Genomic DNA, 26,129 nt, shown 5'->3' with positions numbered 1-26,129 from the left:
AATATATGTCTCCTGCCTACTTGTGACACGGAATGGAAATAGAAAAGAGAATGTGAAAGAATTGTAAAGAAAAGGAAGAAGCAAATGAGTGAATGAAAAGCTACAGAGGAGGGAGTCTGGACCAAATATTGTGAATTTCAATGGAAGATATCAAGCTCAATCTCTTGGAGAGCGTTTGGCTGGAAGAGTCTCAGCAGATATTTTATTTCACCTGTTCAGCAGTCTTATCACTCAGGTTCCTCCAGTTGCTGGAGAAAATGTGGTTCTCAGGAAGCAAACCATTACCACTTGTAAATGCTTTCTGGCGTAAGGTCTACACAGAATTAGTGATGATATTTGGGACGAACTTCTCTTTGGTTTTCTACACTCAACATGTGGAAATAGTAAAACAAAATACTTGTTTGGTATTCTGAGCGTAGCTGCTAAAAAAGCAATTACAAAGAAATGGCTTAAGCCAAATGGCCCATCTATAGAGGAATGGTATGACATTATTTACAAAATCTATATAATGGAAAGAATTACCTTTTCTGTGAGACTAGAGAAAACTAGATTTGAGGAAATTTGGGAAAAGTGGAAAATGTATATTGCTCCTAAACGCCCTTCTTTTGTTTAACTGCTCGTAATTTTTTATTTTATTCTCTTCTTTCTTTTTGCACCCCATGTTCTGTTCATATTTGTATATTTTAAAAAAACTAAAAATTGTAAAGATGAATCACTGTATGTTTCTATCAAACTATGTGGAATGTGTTTAGTGCTGATATGTGATTCTAAATAAAGAGAAAAAGAAAAAAAAAAAAAAAAAGAAAAGCTACAGAGGATGAAACAGCATGGTGTGGGGTTGCAAAATAACTCTAGGAAGGACATGTGTTCGTATGTGTGCGGCAGAGACAGGGAGAGAAAATGGCTGTCTCGGGTCATAAATCTGCCCCCAGCCAATCTAATTGGCCATAACCATATATCACTCCACGCCACTCTGTTACTATTAACCATGAACCTGGGCCTCTCTGTCACTTGCCTTATATAAATAACCTGCTGTACTGTCCCAAGGGATGGTTTCAAAGGTACAAATCAGGTTAAATAGTAGCAAATTGCATGTTGTAGAATGAATTTCAGGAATAAATTGCTGAAAATTATCATTTTATGATCGGACCTTTGAATACACATTTTGATTGTGGGATTTATTGTCATCAGTTACATCATATTCAAGTGGTGGGCAACAGAGGTATCTGACAAACTGAATTACTGTTGACTTATGATGGAACTGGCCCTCTGATGCACATATAAACAATAAATAATCCACAGTCCATTGACTGCCTAGCAGCAGAGACACAATGGTCACCATGGCTTGCTGATCTATACCAAGGTGGTCATAATAATAAATAATAATAATAATAATAATAATAAACAACTCTTCCTAGAGAAATTAACTTTCCTCCATGCCCCCCCATGTCCTTGCTGACAGGGACTGGAGTCTGGATCCTGCAAGTAAAGGACAATCTCCCTGCTCTCAACATGGACCTGTTCCCTTGTAAAAAATGTATTACTTTTAGCAAACACGTTTTTCGTTCAATGTGGCGTGAAATTAATGCAAACTGAGGAGTATGTTAACAATCATATCATAAATGAAAGGGCCCTGGTGTTAAAATTGTTCGAGTCTACGACTACAACATTTCACTCCTTTGGATTGAAAAACAGTGCAGGGAGATGGCCCTTTTTCTTCTATGGAAGCGAGAAATACTTCCCCATATATATTTGAATCACAGGGGACAGAAATATATGAAATTGTATTGTAGAAAGAGAGAGAGAGATGAGCATAGGGGTTTGAAATGTACCACAAATGATTATAGACAAATATCCTACATATAGTATATTAAGAAATTACTGACTATGGAATCTTCCCCGATCTCGTGTATATCTATTCTGACTCTCCCAGATAGTGTCTCCTTTAGGTTTCGGGTAAGAGTGATTCATTCATTAAGCAGAATGCTCTGTTCATTAACTGTCAGACTGGAGAGCTTGCAAGAGCTTTTTTTCCCCATGACCACATATACAAGTAGTGCAATAAATATCAAAGAGCTTAATCTTTTGTGATTTACACAAATTCAGCGAATGTAAAAAAAAAAAAAAAAAAAAAGGGTATGACACACAGACACGGCTCCAATTTAGGTCATGGCCGCAAGACCTGCTTCATAGATGTTCCACAATCCACCAACCTAGCTGTATATGTGGCAGGAAGTGGGAGAATCTAGCAATAAAGCCACAACATACTGTACATGTTTGTTTAAAAAAAAAAAAAAAAAAACGAACACAAAAACATCCCCTAGAGTTTTATTTGATACTAAAATACCTTCAAAAACTAGTGGTCAGGTCTCGAGGGCCTTTTCAACATAAATAAATGGTGATAAGAAACCATTTCTGGCATGGTTATGTAACATAAAAATAACAAATACATGAATCAAGGTCATTTTATTGTATTTTTTTTATTTTGAGTAAAAATGTTCTCACATAACTTCTAATAGGAATCTTACATCAAATTCTGAATTGGTAGGTACAAAAGTGTGTGTGTGTGTGTGTGTGTGTGTGTGTGTGTGTGTGTGTGTGTGTGTGTGTGTGTGTAATCTTCCCTTGTTGGCAAAGTGTACACCTTTCTGTGAGTGTGCCTAGCTAGCCCTCAGTCTTGGTGCAGTCGTATGGTTTCCACCACTGTGCAAACTGTAGGACTTTTTTCCTCTGGTCATCAAAATTCTCTCTAATTGACTTTCTCCAACGTCGCGGCTCCAAGTCCATCATGCCTCCTACCACTTCCTGTGATGGAAAGATGGATTTGGTTACATCGAAATATTGCTGTAAAATTAACTGGAATGAATTTGTTATGGCAGAATAATCAAATATGGAATACAAATCATTACAATGTTCATTTGAAGCAATATTGGCATGTCATTTGTAAGTATAGCTGTAGGCAAAATGTATGACTGCATTTGACACATTTGTCATTAATGCATCTGTATCAACCCATTTGTAACTGTGACCCACAGTCACATATGCACAGTAAAGTTTGATGAAAATCCTGAAACTAAATGACCGTGACTTCCAACTGGCTAAAAAGAGAGGAACACATACTGATGCACCAAGTACACAGTAAAACAGCCTTAATGCACACACAGACCTTGCCAAAGTAATGGGGGAACTTCTGTTCATTTTCAATAACATGAGCAAACCCTCCCTGGAGTCCAAAGTCTACAGCAAAGTAGGGCAGACCTCTAGGAACCTAAGATGCAATAAACAAACAACAATTAACAAGGATGGGAGGGTAGAAGAACCAGACAAACCAGAAATATTGTAAAAATGACAGGAGTAAAAGACAGACAAAGGGAAGGGCATACAGCATGGCGGATGTCTTTCGAAGAGAGGTCGACGACCTTCTTGTTCATGGCCCATTCCTCATCGCACTCCATGATAGCTTTCTGAAGACACACAGAAATTGTTGTATTACCACACAACTCCAACAAGTCCCTACAATACTGCTTTCCCCGTGTAAAACTTGGCAAAATGAACTTAATCAGAATGATGAGCGCAAACACACACACACACACACAAATGTTTGTTTCACTATCTTTGTGGGGACCCGTCATTAACATAATGCATTCCCTAGCCCCTTACCCTAACCTTAACCATCACAACTAAATGCCTAACCTTAACCCTTACCCTCACCCTAACCATAACCTAATTCTAACCCTAATCCTAAAACCCTCAAACAGCCCTTTAACCTTGTGGGGTCCAGCATTTTGGGCCCCACAAGGCTGTGCAGACCCCACAAGTATACTGTATTCCCCGGTTTTTGGACTCCACGAATATAGTAAAACGCGCGCACGCGCACACACACACACACACACACACACACACACACACACACACACACACACACACACCTTAAAGTATATGGGTGCCATATCACCCAGTTCTCGTGGTAGTGGGATACACTCTAGGACCAGGTGATGTCTTTTGCGGGGGTTCATGTGTGTTTCCATGAACACACAGTCCAGCTCTTGGGACTCAAACATTCGTACCAAAGTACGCCGGAACAGCTGAGAACAGCAAAGCAGCACAGAAATGAACTTGATTGAATTTTAATCATTCTTGTTTGAAGTAAGAATTGAAAATGAATGGTTCTGAGTATATCTCGCACTGCTGTAAAACGACAGTCATAGAAGTTGGAATTTGTCACTTTAGCCTTTGAGCACCTGCATTTCTGACCAGACATCCTCATCCAATCCGGTGGCAGAGCAGTGATGCTGGAGAGGACAGATGTGACAGTGGCCCTCTGTCATCGACACTCCCGCAGGCAGGCTCAGGTACACCTGGATACAAGACGGCAAACACATACAGTACTCAAAATTTAGAAATGCATGAATTGATCTATAGGTTTATTTCTGACCAACAGTATAAAGCCTAACGTTTTTCAATTGAAAGCTGCAAGTCTATTAATCTATTTGTTGACTGATAGAACATTAATTGGCAAACAATTTTAATAATCAATTCATTGTTTAAAAAAAAGGAAATTCTCTGGTTCCAGCTTAGGAAATTTAAATATTTGAGACTGTCCTCCCCCCCAAAAAACGACACCATAAGTAATTTGTTTAAGCAGCAATTATGATGAATATTTACATTTATAGTGCCGGCGCCCCATAGTGGCCATAGCAATTATGACGGGAGCAAAGCAGGAAGTAATGTGACAAATAATAAGAGCACCAAACTCTGCGTAAGGAGGAAGGTTGGGGTGGTGGATGGGTGAAACAATCACCCAGGAAACCAGGGTTCCTGTCCTGTTTGAAAATAAAAGTTAACAGCGAATTAATCTTTAACTTTATGGAACAAACAGAACTACCTCACGCTGTGAGACCCGTGCGTAACCTGAAGTGAAGGAACGTAACAAATCACATCTTTTTCTAAACCTAACTAAGTAGTGTCCATGTAGTGACCAAACTGTGACTGTTCACAACGTTAATGTGTCTAAAACACTGATAGTTACGTTAGTACAAAAAACACTCTTGTGGGTCATATTTCCTGCCACCGCAAGGGGCACTAATTTATAAAAACACTCCTATGGGTCATATTAGAAGATAGGAATAAATGACCTACAAACCCCAATTTCAATGAAGTTGGGACGTTGTGAAAAACGTAAATAAAAACAGAATACAATGATTTGCAAATCTTTTCCAAACTACTGTATATTCTATTGAATACATTACAAAGAGAAGATATTTAATCTTCAAACTGATAAACTTTATTGTTTTTTGCAAATATTTACTCATTCTTTGAGTTTGTATATGCTATGCATGCTTTCGAGGACCTGTTGAAATATTTCTGGGGTTTCCTAATTCTTCTATGATTGTAAACTGAATATATTTGGGGTTAGGATAAAGACAACACTTTTAGGAAATAATTAACATTTTCCAAACTTATCTGACATTTTATAGACCAAACGATCAATCGGAAAAATAATCAACAGATTAGATGATAATGAACATAATCGTTGCAGCCCTATTTCAGAAGAAAATCTGCAAATGATCATATTTAAAGAGGCATGAACCAGTGAATGATTTGCATTTTTGTATGATACATTACTTTGATTGTCAAAATTGTTGACTAACTCATCAATTAAGCGACTAATGATTTCAGCACAAATTCCCATGTCCCAAAACATCCTGCATTCAGGATCCCTTACCTTGCTCCCTATTGCCACTATGAGGTGCTTCTGGAGCTCTTGGCTGCTGAAGCACCGCTGGCATTTCTCCATGGAGGCAGCCAGTCTCCTATTCTCCCCAATGGCTCTGCTCCTCATCCTCTCCTCCTCCCTCCCCTCGCCCTCCCGCTGCGCTGCACTGGACACAAACATGTCATCCAGCGTGTAGTTGTCACCGTCTGTCTTCCCCATCATCTGGAAAGTCGAGTGGAGTAGAAGTGGTGGTGATGGAGACAACGAGGACAGGGAGAGGAGAAGAGGGAGAACAGACGGAGATGCAGGGGAGAAGAGATAAATGGTGAGAAGAGTTTAACAGGGGTGTGATCATTCTTGGCGAAATCTGGTGTATTTTCTTCAAAAGAAATGAGGTGACACGCTAAATTATATATGTGTTGTATTTAAATACATTTTGGATACTTTTTATTGATAAGAAGAATAAATGTAGCTTTCACTTTTTATTTCAGGCTTAAAACTAACTTTTCTGCACTGACACGTCTTAAAACAGGAAAGAAAGTAATGGAAATCCTACTGTAGAGATATCGACTGTTCTTAGAAACTGGCTGGTAGCTACTAATTGGTGTATGTAAGTGCTGACGCAATATTACCGTCTGTGCCGTTTCCACGCCATATTCTGTGTGTGTGTGTGTGTGTGTGTGTGTGTGTGTGTGTGTGTCTGCCTGAACTGCCCTGTATGTAAGTTGGTCTCTGGTGTGTGTTAACAGTGTGAGGCAGGATTGCGAGTATTGACTCTGGTGTTTCTATGTCTGAGTCTTGTCACCATGGCGACCGGGCAACAGGTTGGAATCTGTGTGCATGTGAGAGAGCGAGAGGCAAGCATGGCTGAAGTGTGTGTGCATGACTCGCTGTGTAGGAGTGAGTGTGTGAGTGAGAGTGAAAACTGGATTAGTTACTGACAGTGTGGGAGGGAATGTATATATGTGTGTGTGTGTGTGTGTGTGTGTGTGTGTGTGTGTGTGTGTGCGCAAAAGACTGCACCTAAGTGCGCAGCAGCATATGCTGCATGTGTCCAAGAGGCAGGTTTATTTTCTTAAACACACACATACTATCACACACTTACATGTAGATTAATTACACAGTTGGTAGAAATAAATCTGCCTTCAGGTTCACTGCTGGTGATTTTGTCTTATGATTGTCGCTAATGATAAACACATTCTTGATACAATTTAAATTATAGATTGTGAATTCAGCATGTAGCAGGAGTGTGGAAGGGATGGACATATGTCTGGCATACTGCTCATGTTTTATTAAAAAACACACCACATTAAATCTCCAGACAATGCTAGTCTGCTAACAGACTTTGTCTCTGACCAATGGATACAACTGGTATTTATAGAAGCCCTGCCATGGTAACTGTAGATGTATTTTTAATGTCACTCTTTGTAGGTGCAGAACATGTGTGTATATACTGTACACATGCATGTGTAATGAATATAGGAGTAAGGCTAAGTATGTTTGTGTGTGAGCGTGTGTGTGTGTGTGTGTGTGTGTGCGTGCGTGCGTGTCTTTTTTTTATTGCCATAGCAACTCGAGAAGAAGTAAACAAGAAGAGGAAAGAAGGAAAATGTGTCTTGGCTCATCTCGGAAAAGTACAGTCTGTTAAACTGCTGATAGACTGACACACGCACCACAACCTGCCAGTGCCCATCTGCGGCTGTACGTCTTGTTCGTCTATGCTATTTCAAGCACGCAGTGGAGGAGAGAGAGTCGCAGAAAGAGAGACAAGTAGATCTGAGAGTAGTAGTGGATGGAAAAGAATGCATAACGACACAGAACCAAATGCATAGCAAACTGACAGAACAAATCCTAAGCGTATGTCCTTTCCCTCTTCCTAAGAGCATGACCAAATTAATCTAGATGATCCCTCACATAAACACACAAACATATAGCACATTAGTAGATTTGTACTTTTACCATGCCATATTTCTATGTCTGCCTTCATCTAGCTTATATAACTACAGTGGGGATGGGGAAAACTTTAGTATGTATTAGGGGAGCAACATTATGTTGTTTTTATCAAGTTTTCAGGCGCAGCTAATCTAATCTGCTGCCGCTGATGCATGTCAAAATGAGAACCTGCATGTTCTCCATTGCTCTTTGCTAATAAAACAGGAATGAGGAGAGATAAAGGGTTTGATAAGAGATTAATTATCACCTGAGCTTAACAAGTATTCTGCTGACCTGGAACCAGAACCAAAATGGAACAGAATCCATTATCAGAGACTCTTATGAGATAATAATAATAATAATAATCATGCACACCTCAGAAAGCTGTGGCTCTGAAACAGCGGGTTGAATTCAAAACATGCAATATGTTGCAGACAGAATACAATCACTCCACAAATTATTCTAAATAAATAGATACCCACTGCAGTGAATAAGAGTTCTGTTTTGTTCTGACAAATTCTGTATCAAAACTTTTTTTTCTACTACACCAACAAGTCTGAGATCCATCTCCCTCTATTGCATCTGCCACTTGATCTAAGCAATGCTTTATTAAAAATGTATAAGTTAACAGTTTATAAAATAGTCTTCATAAAATTTGTACAAAATACCTCCAAAACCAACCAATGATTTCTTATATAAATTGTGATGTGGATACACTTGTGTCCATATTAGGTAGGAGTGACTGCAACAACTGACAAAAGCCAGAGTGCAAGCCAACTTGATCCGCCGAACTTTTGCCAACTTCAGGTACAAACAGTTCTGTCCCGCATTGATTCATTATTTTCAACCCAAATAAAGCAAATAAAATGTTTATTTTCGCTTCATAAGTTCAGAAAGCTGCCACTATGTCGAGTGCACGCGATTCTCTGATTAACTCTGATGTAGCGTCCAATCTGAAAGTTCAGAGAAAGCACAACAGAGAAGAAAAGGGACCAATAGCAGAGACGAAAGGGTAAAAACAGCAGCCTTGACTCAGTAACAATATGCAAACCCACCAGGTCCAGTGCAATGGTTCTCCACTGTGCTATAGAGCAACTCCAGATGTGCTTTGAGGTTCAAATGATAACAAACCTGCATTTTAAATGATCAAACAAATGCATTTGGCTGCTCTGATTATGTTTGATTTCAGTTATGTGTTATGTGCACACAGTCTTTGACTCCATAACTGCAGTTTAAAGTAGCAATATTGTGATAACACCAGCTCTTAGGTTACAAATGTGTGTTGCCAAGCTGGGGAATAACTTGTCCCATATTGTATAAAGTGAGATTTTAGTTTTTTGATTATAAAGCAGGTTGAAGTGCTATATAAATACTGTTAATGTATAAAAAAAAAAAAAAAAAAACGCTCAATCCACAGAGAAATGCACACAGCCAGTATTCAGAAACTGTGCCTTTAAACGAGCCGTCAGGACTTCCGTACGGGTGTGATGTCACAAATATAACATATATAGGTAGAAAGTGCCGCTCCAGTGCCGTTACAGTCATTCCCCGGCTGCAATGGCGGTGCAGAGATTGCGAGAGCGCAGATGCAGAAGACCTGTAAACGCTGACTAATCAGAGCAGACTGGGCTTTTTCAGAAGGGGGGCTTAAAGAGACAGGCGCTAAAACGGAGCGTTTCAGACAGAGGGTGAGTACAGATATATATTCAGACAGACAGTATTAGAAAAATAGAATGTTTTTTGAACAATGAAGCATGTAAACATGTTCTAGTAGAAACCGAACATACAATATTAACCTGAAAATGAGCATGATATGGGACCTTTGAAAGGTAACCTAGTGTTTTTGAACTCCAGCAGCTCTATGAATCGTTTTTTATACGATTGAATGAATAACGTTTTCTTACCTTGGCAGCCATGCGAGAGTAGAGGGCGTTCTGATCCTGTGCAGAGCTCATCTTCTCCCTCCTCACCATCTCCTTCAGACCCACATTGTCATCATCCTGGAAGTAGCGCACACGCTCCCCGTCAACATGGGTCTCAATCTGAAGAGAGAGGGAAAGAGAGAATAATGTGAAAAAAAGAGACAAGGAGAGATGAGTTGAACAAGAAAAAAAGACACAATCTTAACATCTATTCAAATCACATCCAAAATCACATGCTTGAAAGGGGGAATGAGAACATGAGAGACAAAAAGGACAGTGGAGAGAAGAGAGGTAGAAGAAGACAACCTGGAAAGAAGAACTCTGACAGACAGAAATGGACAGAGCGAGAGACTGATCATGAGGGAGACCGACAGTAAAGGAGATTGGGCCACTTTAAAAATTCATAATAACCAGAGTCAACTGGAAAGCTTTATTTACATTTCACGTCTCTACTCATAGGCAGGTGGAGTCCCTGCATCATTACACACTCTGATGAATACCTAACGACACGGAACAAATAGCAGGACACAAACCTCTCATTTGCTCTGCCTTTTCTCAATACCTCTGTCTTCTAGGTGCAACAGTGTGCAGGATCATCTCTGTGTTTGCCCTAAGTAGTGGCTTTCTCATGCAGTTCAAGATTTATTTTTCACAGCAGTATATTTTCATCTTTAATCCCTTTGTAGTCCCTCCTTGCTGTCCTGACATTTGTTTTTCTACTTTCTTTCCACCAGTCAGTCCTCTCTCTTTACCGCTTTCTTCTTCCGTCGTCCTCCGTGGGGCTCCTGGGGTCCAGAGGGGGCACTGACTGGCCAGGCGCGACCTGATTGGTCCGTTCTGAACAGCAGGATTTCCTGGTCCTCACTAGAGTGACCTGTGACCTAAAAAAAATTAAAACACAACCAGGTCATTTTGGCTTTTGTATAACAATGCACAAGACTAATAGTACTCCCAAAGAGTTCAAATGTTTTATGCATGCACCTTTTGGCATTTAACAGATACTCAAGTGAAGAAAGGATAATACCTCAATACTAATGTTCAATGATGTAATGTCTGCAACCAATTCCAGGTCATACATGCTACATTTGCTGATAATATTTAACATGGATGTCTGTATTAGTAAGCACAAGCTTTAATCCCATCATGGAGAGGCCTAAAGCTACAAGCTGAATCAAAATGGAAATCTTGATTCCAATTGACATGCAATACCTAAAAAACCTGAAGTGTGTTTTAATTTGTCGTGTAACATTTACCAATTTAACTGACTTGCCAGTCTCATTTGTGTATTTTAGAGAATGCAACATAATGCAGTTTAACAATACGCATTTGGCATTATGGATATGTGTTAGATTCATAGCAGATGTGTGTCAGGGAGTAAGAGGAGAAATTAGGGGTTGTCAGGACAGACAAAGTAGCTAATTTCAAAGAAATGTCTTTAGTTTCGAATGGGCTGGGTTTAATCAGTCATAATCATTTCACAGGATGTAAACATTCATTCCAACAATTTTCTAAATATATTCAAACTTTCTGTGATCACTAGGGGTGGTACGAACCCCTAGTACGAACCGCTCGGTTCACTTGTCTCGGTTCGGAGTGTGTGTGTGTCGCACGGTTCGTCAGTACACTGTTAATGTGCACTAACCATTTACTGCCGTAGTGCCCACTTTATACACCTATGTTAAAACACTTACTGGAAACGACGAGGGGGATGAGCGTGACGAACGCAACACATGGCAGCTGATTGGACGAACGCGTCACATGGTTCTTGCTGCTCCCGAATTTCAAAACAGACTCTAATGGCGTTCTCGTATTTTACGAAAATAGTTCACTGAAAAGTGTTTCTGAAAACATTTTAAGCGAGAAATAGGCCATACAGTTGCTGAATCTGTCTGTTTTTTTGATCGACAAAAGGTCGGTTAAAAAGATTTTCGTTAAACCGTGATACGAAACGAACCGTGGATTTTGTGAACCGTAGCACCCCTAGTGATCACCTAGTTGAGTTAGATTAAAGTTGTTCCTCTGTGAAGACAAACGTGTTTGAAGAGTTATAGAGAGCATTTGTACATGACAGTTTGGTATGTTTTGTCTTAGAGAACCTTTGACAAAATTTTACAAGATCTGACTTCTGTTCAAAACCTTCAGTGGTAGAATGATCTCATAAACCTGCTGCTTCAGCGCCAATTTAGCTCTCAACAAAGGTCAGCCTTTTTTCAAAGATCAAAAAGTTTGCTTGTTATGAGAAGCTGAAGTCTGAGTTACACAAGGACTGAAGTTTGACGTGACAGGTAGAGACGGACAGCCAAGAAACAAGAACAAGGTGGGAGTAGCAGAGAGGATGGGAGGCAGTCACAAGAAAATGAAACTGGACTGTCAAAAACTAAATAATAGAAGAGAATATTTCCTCTCTCCGGTCGACAGTTAGGCCTTTCAAGGCTCGACACGTGCAGTGAAAATATGAGCCAGACAGGCAGCAAGAGTCAGGCAGGAAGAATTATGACATTTTTTTTAAACATTGCTGAGGATTTTACCCTAGTCTTGTAATTTGGACAGGACAGCCTTAGTGGGGATGAATCTGGCGTTACTTCCAAATGATAATATACAGGTTATATAAATAATCACAGCCTGCTTTCCATGTGTTTATAAAGTTGTCTGGAGTCTGCTCATGTCGGAAATAGGCCTCTATTTATTTCGGCATATACAGAAAGAGTGTGTATGCCAAAGAGAGGAGATAAAGCAGTGCGGAGGTGTCAGAGCACTTCCATTGCTCTCTGTTAATTGCCTGTATTCACTAAATGTATCTAATCTCTACTGTTTCCCTCTCAATCTGTCTTTTTCTCGTTCTCTCACACACATAAACACAGGGGGCACACTCTGAATGACCCCTGGTAGGAGAGTGTCGTTCATGCTGAAAGACATTTGTTTCCCATAAGGGTCTGCTAAAATGCCAAGCAAGAGCCGATTCCATACTGGCAGCAAGACGTAAGAGCTGAGCAGCGAAGAGATTTCAAAACAAACAAAATCCTTTTAAAAGCAGTCAGACAGAACAACAGAAAGTTTAGTTTCGTCTGAAGACGATGTGTGTGTGTGTGTGTGTGTGTGTGTGTGTGTGTGTGTGTGTGTGTGGGGCACTTCTCTTCCCTGCACAGTGAGAGAGATGGATTCTGCCGCAACCTGCTGTGTGTGTGTGGGTGTGTGAAGTTTAGAAAAGATATAGCCCTGAGTGTTTGGATTAGCATTTAGACTATAGGAGAGGAAAAAGAAGCAGATACATCTGACGGCGAAAGATTCAGTCTGTTTGTGTGTGTCAGGTTAAGGGCTGTGCGTGACTCTCTGTTTCTATTTATTCCTATGTGTGCATGTTTACATCTGTGCATGATTTGAGAGTATATATCTATATAGATATATAGATCTAGATCTATCTATCTATCTCTATATATATCTCTATATATATATATATATATATATATATAGATACTCAGGAACTATATATACTCCGCAAGTCTGAGCTGAGCTAATGTCTCCTGTAGTCAGGTGTGTTTAGCAATCTGCGATGTGGCAGAGCAGAAAACTGTAGCAGCTTGTGGTATTTCTCTCACAGAAATAGACTGCGGTCAAGCTTGCCGTCCGTCACTCACATCTCCGTGGTCAAACCAGCTGCCGCTAAAATTGGAGACAGACCAGAGCAGACGTAGTAACGTCTCTTGCGAAACAATGTCTGATTATTTGAATGAAATGAGCTGGTTTGACCATGGAAATGCAAGAAATATGCACAAGTCCAGAATACAGGACCTTCTTCCTGTATTTACTTTCTTGATCCCGTCCCCAGACACAATCGACCAATAAGAGGAGCGGACGCGTGATTTGTAATGGCGCATTTTGGTACGCTTGGATTTTTCCAGGTGTGAAACCAAACCAAACCAAACCAAACCGAGGGCAAATCGCTCCAAGTTTACAAACTTATCAACTGATTCGGACCAAAGCAAACGTACTACAGGTTGAAAACGCCCTAAGATGTACATATCGCATTTACAGACCTGCTTTAACTTGGCTGTTTCTTGTAGCTTCTTTCGGGTGATGTGGCTCTCTTTGGCCTTGTGTGCTGCATCCAGCTGGGATTTCAGCTTCTCAACCATGGCCTGAAGAAAACACACACACACATACATATTTGAAACACAAAATAAGTCAATATTGCTGTATACAGGTTTTTTGGTAACACGCAATGTGTTAAAGGAAATATAAGAATGAAGTAATTTATTTTTCTAATTTCAACATGTACATAAAGCCTATAAAAGTACAGCCTGACAAATACATTGGAAGGCTTATATTAACAGCTGTCATTGAATTATCATATACATATCATATGGGTGTATATGTTGTAGAAATTGCCATCTGTAAATGTTTTAAAGGCCACATTTTAATATATAGCTGCAGTTTTTCTGAATGCAAGTGTGTGTGTGACAATCGCCAGATCAACGGTTTTGAGGCTGAACACTGAAACTACAGAGGACTGAGAGAAAAAAAAAACATTTGTCCTAAGCAACCAGAACCTCTTAAGCCATACTGCCATGAGAGATATATACCTTTATGTACAAGACATAAAAGGCAAGTGCACAACTGTTACAGGAATTTAACACACACACACACACACACACACACACACACACACACACACACACACACGTTTGGGAATATCGGTTTGATTGCTTTATCATGTAGGGAGATGCTAGAGGTCAGGTTGGTTGATAACACTTAGTAAAGGGGTTTAAAAGGGTGTGCGTGCGTGTGTCTGCGTGTGTGTGTGTGCGTGTGTGTGCGTGCGTGGTAACAGACAGCTCTCCATAAGAGATCCCAATAGCACACTTAGCATTGACACGTGTCAGGCAAAGGGGGAGTTGAGTGCACAGATCAATGAGCACTATAAATGAATGGATCCCTGATGGGCTGTAAATCTTCACAAAGAGTCAAAGCAAATGTGCTGAGAAAATGTAAATCATAATGTATATATACATCACAATGAGTAAAAGCTCAATCAACAGTTTTTCAACTGACAAATAAGTATATTCATTTTTGTTTTTATGTTGGAGTTACAGTATATAAATGCACTGTAAATTCTATGTGATTAGTATCTTTAAATGCCAAAACGTGATGAGTAAATAAAGTGTAAAAATATAGAAAAAAGGACAATATTGTTTTTGGGATAATATTCATGAAAAACTTGGTGGTCGTGTTATATTTAAAGAATAGAAAGCACTAACCCCCCAACCCCTAATCCTTTGTGTCAGTTATTGGCTGGAACACTGTTTGTTATGGTTGGTGGTGCAGGTTGGCGCAGTTTGTTTTTGTTGGCGTTTGTGGAGCCTGGGCTGTCTACAGAGACTGCGTTTTTTTACAGTGTGTTCAGGGGACAGGCAGCTAGCAGATAGTGAGGAGATGTTTGCTGTATGTGACAAAAAATGTACATCGCTTAGAGCACCTTTAACCTACAGGAGATTCTGATGGCTTGCGTAAGGTGGAAATAAATTCTTGATGAGTGAAAACAAGCCGGTGGAGTCTCCCACTGAGGAGCTCAAAAATGCAAACCGAAAAATGATAACAGCCAGTGAATATTACTCTGAATACTGAACACAGCAAAAATATGACAGGAGAGTGTGTGAGTATATGACTGATAAACAAGCTACACAAATGTGGGATTTATGTTCTGCTTTCATGGAAGTAATTTATGTTTCATTTTTACGAGAGAAAGGCTTCAGACTATTTTATCCTTGGACTAATAGTATCTCAGGGACCCTTTCCCAACAGGACGAGGCTAATAAATTGTCATCTTAAAAAATGTATTTTTCCTAAAGCAGGTGTTGGAAAAGGACGGATCGTTTTATAATCAGAGTTGTCTCATACTCAGCCCGATATGGTGACAAACGGTAACATAATGATAACCAACTCACCGTGTTACCCATAATCTCTGCTTTCACCAGTTTGGCTCCAAGTTTGTTCATCTCCTCCTCTGACAGCAGTGGAAGCTCCTCCTCCTCTTCCCCCTCGTCTTCCTCACTGTCACTCTCACTCCTAGGTAAAACATGAAGAGGAGAGTTTGATGGGCAGACCAAAACCAAGCGATAGAAAGGGAAATTTAAATAGTGAAGAATACCAAACATTTCCTCATTTCAACCACATTATGCAACCAATGTATGGCAGAACGAATGTACAACCTTAACAAGAAAACCTTTTCAATTTCACGTATCTGTCCATTTGGTTCATAAAGTTTCACACCCACATCATAATACTAGTGATACACAAACACAGTGTCCTCTTGTTCAGCACTTCATCTCTTTTCCTCCAGATATCCCCCATACAACAGGATTTAATGACTTAATTATTCCACCCTAATAATAGTCTAAACCCTCTAATGGGAAACGTATCTGTGGACCATTTAGTTTTCTTGTGAGCTCTCATACTGTTTATCTGTTATGATTCATTTGAGTCGTCGTGCCCCCCCTCAGAGATCATTACAGCCTTGCCTAGAAGGATCTGAACTGCAGCCTGGGAAGCATCATTCTAGGCTATTACACTTCTCATAGCCTCATTTCATTCTGCTGCCACACTGCAGACTCATTTCATGCTGCAGGGGTTCTGGGTGCTGGTTTACCCAAACAACTTAGCCTAATGAGGCAAAACACAGAACAACTAAGGTGGCTTTACAAAGCAGTGAAGCTCCGACATCTGGCCTACAACGGCGCTATATGTTGGACTGCAATGAAAGTAGGAAAACATATATGTTGCAATTATTTGACACAGTTTACAAGAGCTTCTGTGCCACTAATTGTTGTTCAGTGTCCCTTTAAGTGAGACAGAATATTCATGCACTGTACTTAATGTAATGTCACAGTACTTTGAGTATTTAGTACGGTAAATGCTGTGTGGGGGGGAGCTGATGACTGCTAATACTCTATACTGACTGATCCATTGACTGGTGGTTGATATAAAGAACAAATAATAAACAGAGACAACAACACTGAGAAAATGATTCTGCAGGAGTCATTTGTGAAAGCAATAGAAACTGTGTAGACTAAAGACAACGGATCATGTTAAGAGCTTATGTGTGTTTTAATATCTATTACTAAGCATAGTTCTTTGGTGACAAGATAGCTATTAAGACAGAAATAGTACTGATAACGAGCTACAGAGTTCAGAGGCCTAGGGAGTTTTTTCTGGGAATGTCAAGACTAATGTTCAAAAGCAGATAAGGACTTTTAACAGTTTTTGCAGGCCCCTTAAAACTTATCAAGTACATATGTGAAGACGCAGCCAGGTTTTATAGAAGGGATTACTGTGAGAAAGTCTCTGGTGAGGTAGGCATGTGAATGCACGTAACCGAGAACAGTTACTTACGTCACTTTTGTCTTGAAGTTCCAATAGTAGTTTTGTCTTGTCTGTGTGTGTGTGTGTGTGTGTGTGTGTGTGTGTGTGTGTGTGTGTGTGTGTGTGTGTGTGTGTGTGTGTGTGTGTGTGTGTGTGTGTGCGTGCGCGTGTGTGTGCGTGCGCGTTCTTGACCTCATTACTAATCAAACTTATAACCCAACATCTACACAAGCTGCCAAAAGGAAATGTGATGATTAGGGTTGGGTATCATTTGGGTTTTTTCCGATACCGGTGCTAAATCGATACTTTTAAAACGGTGCCGGTGCCTAAACGGTGCCTGAACCGAAATATATATAATATATTTATAATGTATATAATATAAAATATAAAAAAGGAGCACAAAACGACAGTTGGCAACATTAAAGAACGGCTTGTTTATTGCTAAGGCCATATGGTCAAAATTAAATGATTGATTAATAATGTAATACCAATAACTTATAACAATGACTTATTTAACCAGTAAATTGTTGGTAAACGACAAAAACAAGCACCAGATGGGAAAAGGGTATTTTACAATAACTTAAAATGCACCACAAGGCTGGCGAGTTTCAAGTTAACGCACCGTCTGTGTTGTTTTTCCGACAACGGCAGCTGCGGACTGTTACGTCCCGTTGTTGGAATCCTCTACAGGGAAATACAGTCACACTTTACACCGCCTAACGTAAGATGTCAGCATTTTAACCATTGTGTTTAATCCAGCTACTAGCTAACGGTAACGTAGCATCCCGTGCAGCGATGCTTCTGGAAAAAAAAAAAAAAAGTCAGGCACCGAAATGAGGAACCAAATTTTCGTTCTTATTCGGTCTCGTTACTACCGTTTACGTCGGAACCGGTGCCCTATTGGCACCGCGTTTCGGTGCCCAACCCTAGTGATGATTACATTTTCCTTATTGGTACTTACACAATAGTAAAGTATGTATTCCCATTCCATTAAGATGATTCATAATGTCCGACCAAACACACATACAACTGGAATATTCAATTAATACATTTCGACATCATTTAGCAAAATATGTTTTCAAGGCAACAAAACAAAGAGCTTCAAACCTTGATGTCGTCGCAGCGGCTTTATCGCCACGCAGAACATCTTGAATAGCAGTCACAGTTTTCCCAGGATCTTTCTCCTCTTGTGGTTTTTCAAAGCTGGCAGATTCACAGGCAGGATTGCTGCTCTTCTTCCAGGATGACATGCTGGTATTACTTGGACCAGAGTCTTCATCGTCAGAGCTTGGTTTCAGGAATCCTGTGGTTGGCCGTGCTGGAGGAGGACAGCGCTCTGGAGGTGCACAGGAAAGAAATTACAAAGCATGTTTAGGCTTCATAGGCTCTTGGCATGCTAGTGCATGTTAGAGTTTTCCTGAGTTGCTACAGAAATTGAGCAGATGAGCCTGTTATTCCCTTTTCAAAGGTTAAAAGAAAAAGAGCATAAGGTTTAACCCACGTGTGCAAAACTTGACACATCTACTACAAAAGGCCTTGACATCAACCCACCTTCACCACTGTCATCCTCTGAGGGTTTGAGGAAGCGACTTTTAAGTGACCCAAGAGAAGGAGAATGTTGACTCCAGTTTTGCCCAGATGATGTTGCAGCACTTTCTCTTATTCTCTCACTATCCCTCTCTCTCTCTCGGTCTCTGTCCCCATCTCCGTCTCTTTCATTATCTCTTTCTCTGTCACCTCCTCGAGCCCTCTCTCTGTCTCGTCCTCCATATTTCTCTCTGTCTCTATCACCATCTCTGGCCCTCTCTCTCTCCTTCTCTCTAAACCTGTCTCCGTCTCTGTCCCTCTCTCTCTCCTTCTCTCTTAACCTGTCTCGACCTCTATCTTCCTCTCTGCCTCGATATCCTCCCCTTTCTCTATCCTCTCCTCTCCCAGCATGGTATCTCTCTCTGTCTGTGGGTGATGAATCTCTTTCCCTCTCATTTCTTCTCCATCGATCTCTCTCTGCCCCATCTCCATCTTTTCTCCTCCATCGCTCTCTGGCCTCGTCCTCTCCTCTCTTCCACCCGCCTCTTGCTGTTCTGTCTCCTTTCCCTCCTCTGCTCTGTCCATACACAGCTTTCTCAGCATCTGCAAGTCTTTGCTGAAATTCTTCCATTGACTGTAAAAGGACAAATACAAGACATATTAAAATACCTGAAACATTTTCTTGGGTTTTGCAGTTCAGATCTTAACACATTAAGGTAATTTGGAAAATGTTCAGAGGCTAAACAACAGATATATCTAACCGATAGCAGCATCCTTCAGATTTAATTATTGTTTCATAATTTCCAGCAGGTTACTATGACATATTAAGAGGGTTTGTCACTTGCCCTCTGGTGTAGTCTACTCTAAAGATGCTTGCAATGTAGTTTAAAAGGAATCCTCTCAGTTAAGTCAAACAAACAGCTGCTTTTTGGCTTTGCTGGCTTCCTTTTTCTAGCCTTAAAGCCAGTTCATCAAACAAATTGATGTTATGACTATGCACATAGCATTAGCTGTTGCAAATGTGGTAATAACAACATAGTGTTATTTACCTACTAGATACTATCGTAAAGTTGTTTAACAATATACTAACATCAGATAAACACAAATCAATCACCTGTATCGAATGAAAAAGTGATAAGTCAGAAAAAACACAGAAGTTATTGTTTACTTAAATCCGTTAAGGTGGGTCCTCAAATTTCACTATCTACTCAGCTGTTTTTTGTGTAATCTCCACTCTAACTGCCAGAATTAACATTATGTCGACTGAAAGCTTGTACTTAAACAGCCTTGTAGCTGTAGGCTGGCGCTATTGTCCTCCTCCTTTTATCGTGCAGATTTTGTGAATAAACTATATATATATATTTTGAGACGTCAGCCTCTCGTCCTGTTTGTTCTTGACATTTACCTGTTTTCATCACTACATAATTGCACATATAAACTTAGAACAAAAATAAAGGGGGAGTCACGTGGTACGCCCGCCCAAGATGGCTGCTTAGGTAGAAACAGAGCTCGCCTTTCCCCCAAATCCCCCTAAAAACTTCAATTTAAGTCGTTGTTCGGATTACACTTGGTTTTCGGACATTCCTTGAAGGTGGCATGAGTCAGAAAAGTCATTATTTTACTCGCAATCAGCCTCTTAATTCCAGAGGAAAGTCAGCGCCGGACCCCCCGGTAACTCTGCGGCCTACAATGGCGGAGACACCTGTTACGTCGAATAGTTCTCCTAAAGAGAGCGTGGCGGCTGAATTGACCAGCATCCGATCTATCCTCGAGATCCTGGCTAAAGACATGAACGAGGTGAAAAACGGGGTAGAGTCTTTGAACGAAACTGTTAACAACCTCGGCGGTAGGATCACGGAGGCTGAAGAGAGAATCTCCAGGTTAGAGGATGAAGAAGCTAAAGCTAACCCAATCATGAAAGAACCAGCAACTGCGGGAAAAAGTGACAGCATTGGAGGGATTTTCCCGACGCCAGAATATCAGAATCTCTGGTATTTGAGAGGGAGTGGAGGGCCGGGATTTGGAAGGTTGCTTTAAAACTCTGTTGAAGGAAGCGCTGGACATTGAAGCTGATGCTTGGTATGAGATAGACAGGATCCACCGCGTCGGCCCTGCTCCTGCTAACGACTTAAGACCGAGGCACATCATCGTCCGCTTTGTGCGGGACAAAGCCAAGGCCGCGATTCTCACAGCTGCAAGGAAAAAGAAACAGATCACCTGGAGGGACATGAGGGTCCGCTTTTTCCAAGACTACGCCCAAGAGATACAGGAAAAACGCAAGAAATATGATGAGGTACGGCGTATACTGCAACAACACAAGATTGATTACTCATTGCGTTACCCTGCTGTTATGACTTTCACATTGGATAACCGGCGGCACCGGTTCTCAAGCCCTGCGGAGGTGAAGAGTTTTCTTAGCGGCCGGGAAGCATTGGATTGTCCAGCTGAGGACGGCGGGGGACAGGTGCCACTCAACATGGGTGAAAAAGGCTGAATCTGTCTGGTGTGGACTAAGCTAAATATATAATCTGAGACGCTGGAATAAACTTGCTTTGTGACTTGCTTAGCGAAAATGGAATGAGGTCATTTGATGAAATTAAGCAAGAATATAACCTTACACAAGAGGATTTTTGGAAATTCCTACAAATTGGGCACTGCATTAAAGCTACTCGGGGGAAGAATCCTGACCCCGTGACTAGGATTCAGGAGTTAGTCCAGGTAACTAAACATAAAAAATGTGGAGCTTCTAAATTTTATGAGATTTTCAGGGAGGCTCGTCCACCCCACATGGAAGGGTTGAGATTGTGCTGGGAGAAAGATGTGGGCGAACAGATCTCAGCTGATAGATGGATGAAGTTGGTTGCATCCTGGCATAACTGTTCTCGTGAAGCTCAATCTCAGCTTATTCAGTACAAATTACTTAACAGAAACCACTGGACCCCCAGTAAAATGGCCAAACTAAAACTTAAGGACAGTAACATATGTTGGAGGTGTGAGAAGGAAGTGGCTACTCTGGTACACATGTTGTATTCTTGTGAAAAAAATGCACATTTGTGGGATGGGGTTGTTACCCTCTTGAATGATATATTCGGACTACAACTCACCAAGACCCCAGCTCTGTGTATTCTGGGTCTGCTGCCAGACAATAACACTCTGACCGGAAGACAAAGACTATGGATACGTCTAGCTACTACAACAGGATGTAGAATAATTTTGAGGCACTGGAAGTCATCTACTCTGTGTTGTTTTAGAGAATGGGCTGAACAAATGACAAGAATGGCTACGTATGAGCGAGTCACTTACAGAGTAATGGGGAGAGAGGATATCTTTAATCAGGTTTGGGGCTCCTTCCTGATGGCAATAGATGGGTTGTCTGTCTGAATATAACAATCTGATCCAATCCAATATAGCGTTTGACTGGTAGAATAATGTAATGTAATGTAATGTAAGGCATATGAGGTTGTTGTTTGTTTTGTTATCTATTGTTTTTTTGTGTTTTGTTTTTTTTCATAAAACGGGACAGTGGATGATATTGATGTCTTGTTAGTTGTGATGGTGACATAGGTTGTACTGTCTGTCAAAAATATTAATAAAAAAAAAAAAAAAAGAACAAAAATAAAGGAAATTTGTGTTTGGTAGATTATTTCTCTGTGGTAACAATGCTTTTTGGCAATAAATCTTATACCGTTGGAAAGCCTGTTTAGTTCCCTTTCAAATGGTGCCCCATTTGTAAGGAACATACATTTGGTCCTGACACATCTGTCCTGAATATAAGACGGACAGAAGTTAGTTGAGGTCTTTGGCAGCAGATCTGATGTTCAAACATAATATTACAACGAGCCAAAATATTAACGGATAGTTAACACAGTGTGTGTGTGTGTGTGTGTGTGTGTGTGTGTACTTAACTTCTGAGTGCATTTAGTTACATACAAGCCAGAGTAACTATCAATCAATATTTTTATGTCCAAAACTCAATTTACAATAAACTGAATATTACGCGACGTCATCTATTTGTTGGCTTTTTCGTGTAACTGTATGTGCCTGCTAAATTGTGCACGCTAGTATGTGAGTGCTGCTAATGTGCCTTCAGCTCTCACTCCGTATCTCTCGGCCACCACATCATTGAGGCTGCGCTGCTGCCTTTCTGCCTGCTCCTGCATTCTTTGGTAGCTCTTCCTCAGCCAGCCCAGACCTGCATCATTCACAACTGGGCCTCCTGGGAACAAGGTGAGAATAACAGTTACAGAGTTACCTTTACAAAGACGCACATACAAAAACATAACGTGTTTGTGCCAATTTAACTAATTCTGAGCCTCCAGGGAGTAAGTCATATATTCCATATTGTCATTTGTCTATCAATTTTTCTCAGCAATTTCAACTAATGTTAATTAGTTGTCACTTCACTAGTGACTTTACTGCACGGATATGTAAACCGAGATGATGAGTAAAAGGTAATCAAAAGAGGTATATGAAGAAATGAGGAAAAAAAAAAGGAGTCGAAAAAAAAGAAAAAAAAAAAGTCACAGATTAAGCCACTTGAAATCTTCTTAGTTGAAGGAAATAAAATACAGTACTACCAGTTCCGTCATCTGAAAATTTAAATCAAATATCCGGACTGGTGTGTTGCAAAAAATGTTAATTAAGGAATTGGGAAAGAATGTGAGTTAATGTTGCTTGGTGTAAGCAAGTGATCCGGCGAATCGCTGCAGGGTTGTGCAGCCGAAGTGTCACTTAAATGGCCCATTTGTGTAACATCCTGTTGTGTTCTTTAAACCCCCAATGTAGCACAAGTAGACTTTATATTTCACAATTATTGTTTTCCGTCAGATCATTTTCATGATCTCGACTGCACTTGAAGGCAGCTTCATTTCACGAAAAAAGAGAGAAAGAAAATCGATGAGTGACTGTGCTTTGTGCTGGAGTTTGTTACAGGCAGTGCTGTAGTCGAGTCACCAACTGTCGAGTCCGAGTCGAGTCTCGAGTCCCCAGTGTTCGAGTCCGAATCCGAGTCACCAAAGAAGAGTCAGAGTCGAGTCACCATTACCTGAGTTCGAGTCCAAGTCGAGTCGTCAAGGTTGAGGCTGTGTTGAATTCCAAGACTGCCTACATTTCTCCACTCTGGCAACTTTAAAGGAGAATTCCGGCCAATTTTTACGTTAATCTTGATCGCTATAGATATGCGAGTACTTTCGATAGAAAAAACCCCGACCTGAATCGGTCCTAGCAACCGTTTCCATGTAGTTACATAGTCACTGATATGGTCATAACCACTACAGTGCTCAATTACCTATTTTTGAGGGGGATATAAACTACAATTTTTCGCCGCGAAGGCATGATCTGTTCTCTGGTATGGAGGATATATTTATTCATAATTCAAATTGAAAGTCCAAAGAGAAAACGAAGCAAGATCAAATAAAAAAATAGTATTATTTTACATTAGAAATAGTATTATTTTACTTCGCTACTAGGAAAAATCGTGCCATAATTAAATGTGAAATGTAAAAGCTTAAATGGAAATACTTAACTTAAAATCTCAAATAGAAAAAAAGAAATCATTTTATTTTAGCCTTTCCCCTTTATAATTTTCATTTTATCTTTTGAATTTTACGTTTTACGTTTTACATTTGACATTGACATTTTAAGATTCACCTTTTACATTTCGATTTAACATTAAGCTTTTCATTTATAAGTGACAGGTGTCAATTTAAAAGAGGAGGCGTGGCCCAACGGCTGGTGGGAGGGTCTGAAACCACTTCCCGCTGACAGGGGGGGCTGTGAGTATTACTGGCCGCCGGTAAGCAAGCGATCCCGGCCACCGCAAGCTGGCTGTCACCTAAGACTGGAACTTCCAAGTCCGACAACATATCGGAGCAAATGTGCAATTGGCCATACATTTTTGTAAAACTGACCATATTCAAACTGTACACCGTTAATTTCTCGCATAAAACAGTCTCAGAAATGAATTTAGTGGTGAAATAGACGAAAAAAACAATCAATTCTAGAATCTCGCGGCTCAGCTGCGGCTCATAGAGATTCCGTGTCCGGAAGGGAGGGAGGAAGCCGGTTCAGCCTGCTGGAGAAGCCGCTACAGGGCCTGTCTCCTTGCCTTGCCCGGTGACGGGGCACATCGCTACGCGCTGTAGCGGCGATGATGCCAAATCTCTAGATGTGCCGCAGCTGAGCCTCGCATGATTGAACCGCGCTTATAGTTAGATGTAAGACGAAAATTGTAAAAGGTTTCCTGTTGTTGCCTGCTGCTACTACGGCAAACTCCCGATCTAGATTCTAGAATTGACTGCTTTTTTTTCGTCTGCTATTTCACCACTAAATTCATTTCTGAGACTGTTTTATGCGAGAAATTAACTGTGTACAGTTTGAATATGGTCAGTTTTACAAACATTGATGGCCAATTGCACATTTGCTCCGATATGTTGTCGGACTTGGAAGCTCCAGTCTTAGCAGTCTTAGGTGACAGCCAGCTGGCGGTGGCCGGGATCACTTGTTTACTGGTCGGCCAGTAATACTCACAGCCCCCCCTGTCAGCTGGAAGTGGTTTCAGACCCTCCCACCAGCCGTTGGGCCACGCCTCCTCATTTAAATTGACACCTGTCACTTCTAAATGAAAAGCTTAACGTTAAATCGAAATGTAAAAGGTGAATCTTAAAATGTCCATGTCAAATGTAAAACGTAAAATTCAAAAGATAAAATGTCAAATTGAAAATTGAAAATTATAAAGGGGAAAGGCTAAAATAAAATTATTTCTTTTTTCCTATTAAATGAAAAGCTTAATGTTAAATTGAAATGTAAAAGGTGAATCTTAAAATGCCAATGTCAAATGTAAAACAGAAAATTCAAAAGATAAAATTATAAAAAAAAAAAATTATAAAAGGAAAGGCTAAAATAAAATGATTTCTTTTTTTCTATTTGAGATTTTAATTTAAGTATTTCCATTTAAGCTTTTACATTTCACATTTAATTATGGCATAATTTTTCCTAGTAGCGTAGTAAAATAATACTATTTTTAATTTGATCTTGCTTCGTTTTCTCTTTGGACTTTCAATTTGAATTATGAATAAATATATCCTCCATACTCTGGAGGACATCCACCAGACCACTGGGCGCTCGGGGGATTTTTGTCCGCTGCGGGCGGCGAGGACGAAGGCTGCTTGCCTGGCTAAGGAAACTACCACCCAGATCGACACTGACAAGCCTCCTACTCACCAACACCAGATCGATCACACGCAAAATGGATGAGCTACAAATACACACGGAACTGCTGTGTGATGACTTTCAGAAAAGCCTGGCTGAACACATTTATCACGGCCGGCAGCTAGCAGCTAGTAGCTAGCAGCTAACAGGCCAAGCTACCCACCGGCAGGATCAAGACAAGGTAGGTGAATTTAAACAATGTCTGAGTTGAAAACGCATCTTGTTGTCACGTTAGGGCCCTGTTCGTGTTGTACAGACATATAGGGCTGCAACTAACGATTATTTTAATAATCGATTAATCTGTTGATTATTTTTTCGATTAATCGATGAATCGGATAAAAAAGCATTAATTTACATCAACTCAATACATACTTACATACATACTTGTTGTTTTAGTTAATAATTGTGTAAAGGTAAGTTACCCAAAGAGCAGATACAGACAAAACACACACACACACACACACGTT

General features: G+C 40.3%; 1 protein-coding gene across 3 annotated transcripts in view; it reads right to left on the bottom strand.

Moving 5' to 3' along the window:
* Positions 1-2,461: 2,461 nt before the first annotated feature.
* The window catches only part of cwf19l2 (CWF19 like cell cycle control factor 2), a 28,330-nt gene continuing 4,662 nt past the window's right edge, over positions 2,462-26,129 (bottom strand). Inside the window, exons 7-20 of one of the 3 annotated variants that reach the window (XM_036001432.1) lie at positions 22,551-22,669; positions 18,802-19,087; positions 18,478-18,765; positions 18,034-18,262; positions 15,513-15,633; positions 13,605-13,706; positions 10,323-10,451; positions 9,553-9,690; positions 5,726-5,938; positions 4,242-4,358; positions 3,930-4,085; positions 3,384-3,464; positions 3,167-3,268; positions 2,462-2,805 (exon numbers count right to left, since the gene is read on the bottom strand). In XM_036001432.1, coding sequence (XP_035857325.1) covers positions 2,665-2,805; positions 3,167-3,268; positions 3,384-3,464; positions 3,930-4,085; positions 4,242-4,358; positions 5,726-5,938; positions 9,553-9,690; positions 10,323-10,451; positions 13,605-13,706; positions 15,513-15,633; positions 18,034-18,262; positions 18,478-18,765; positions 18,802-19,087; positions 22,551-22,669 — 2,222 coding nt within the window. In that variant the 3' untranslated portion in view covers positions 2,462-2,664. Of the gene's footprint in view, positions 2,806-3,166; positions 3,269-3,383; positions 3,465-3,929; positions 4,086-4,241; positions 4,359-5,725; positions 5,939-9,552; positions 9,691-10,322; positions 10,452-13,604; positions 13,707-15,512; positions 15,634-18,033; positions 18,263-18,477; positions 19,088-22,550; positions 22,670-26,129 lie in introns of all 3 variants that reach the window. The other 2 variants (XM_036001431.1, XM_031297243.2) reach the window with 2 other exon arrangements.

The sequence above is a fragment of the Sander lucioperca genome, chromosome 5 (assembly GCF_008315115.2).
Source record: "Sander lucioperca isolate FBNREF2018 chromosome 5, SLUC_FBN_1.2, whole genome shotgun sequence".
Lineage (NCBI taxonomy): Eukaryota > Metazoa > Chordata > Actinopteri > Perciformes > Percidae > Sander > Sander lucioperca.
This window is presented reverse-complemented; position numbering and strand designations above follow the sequence as displayed.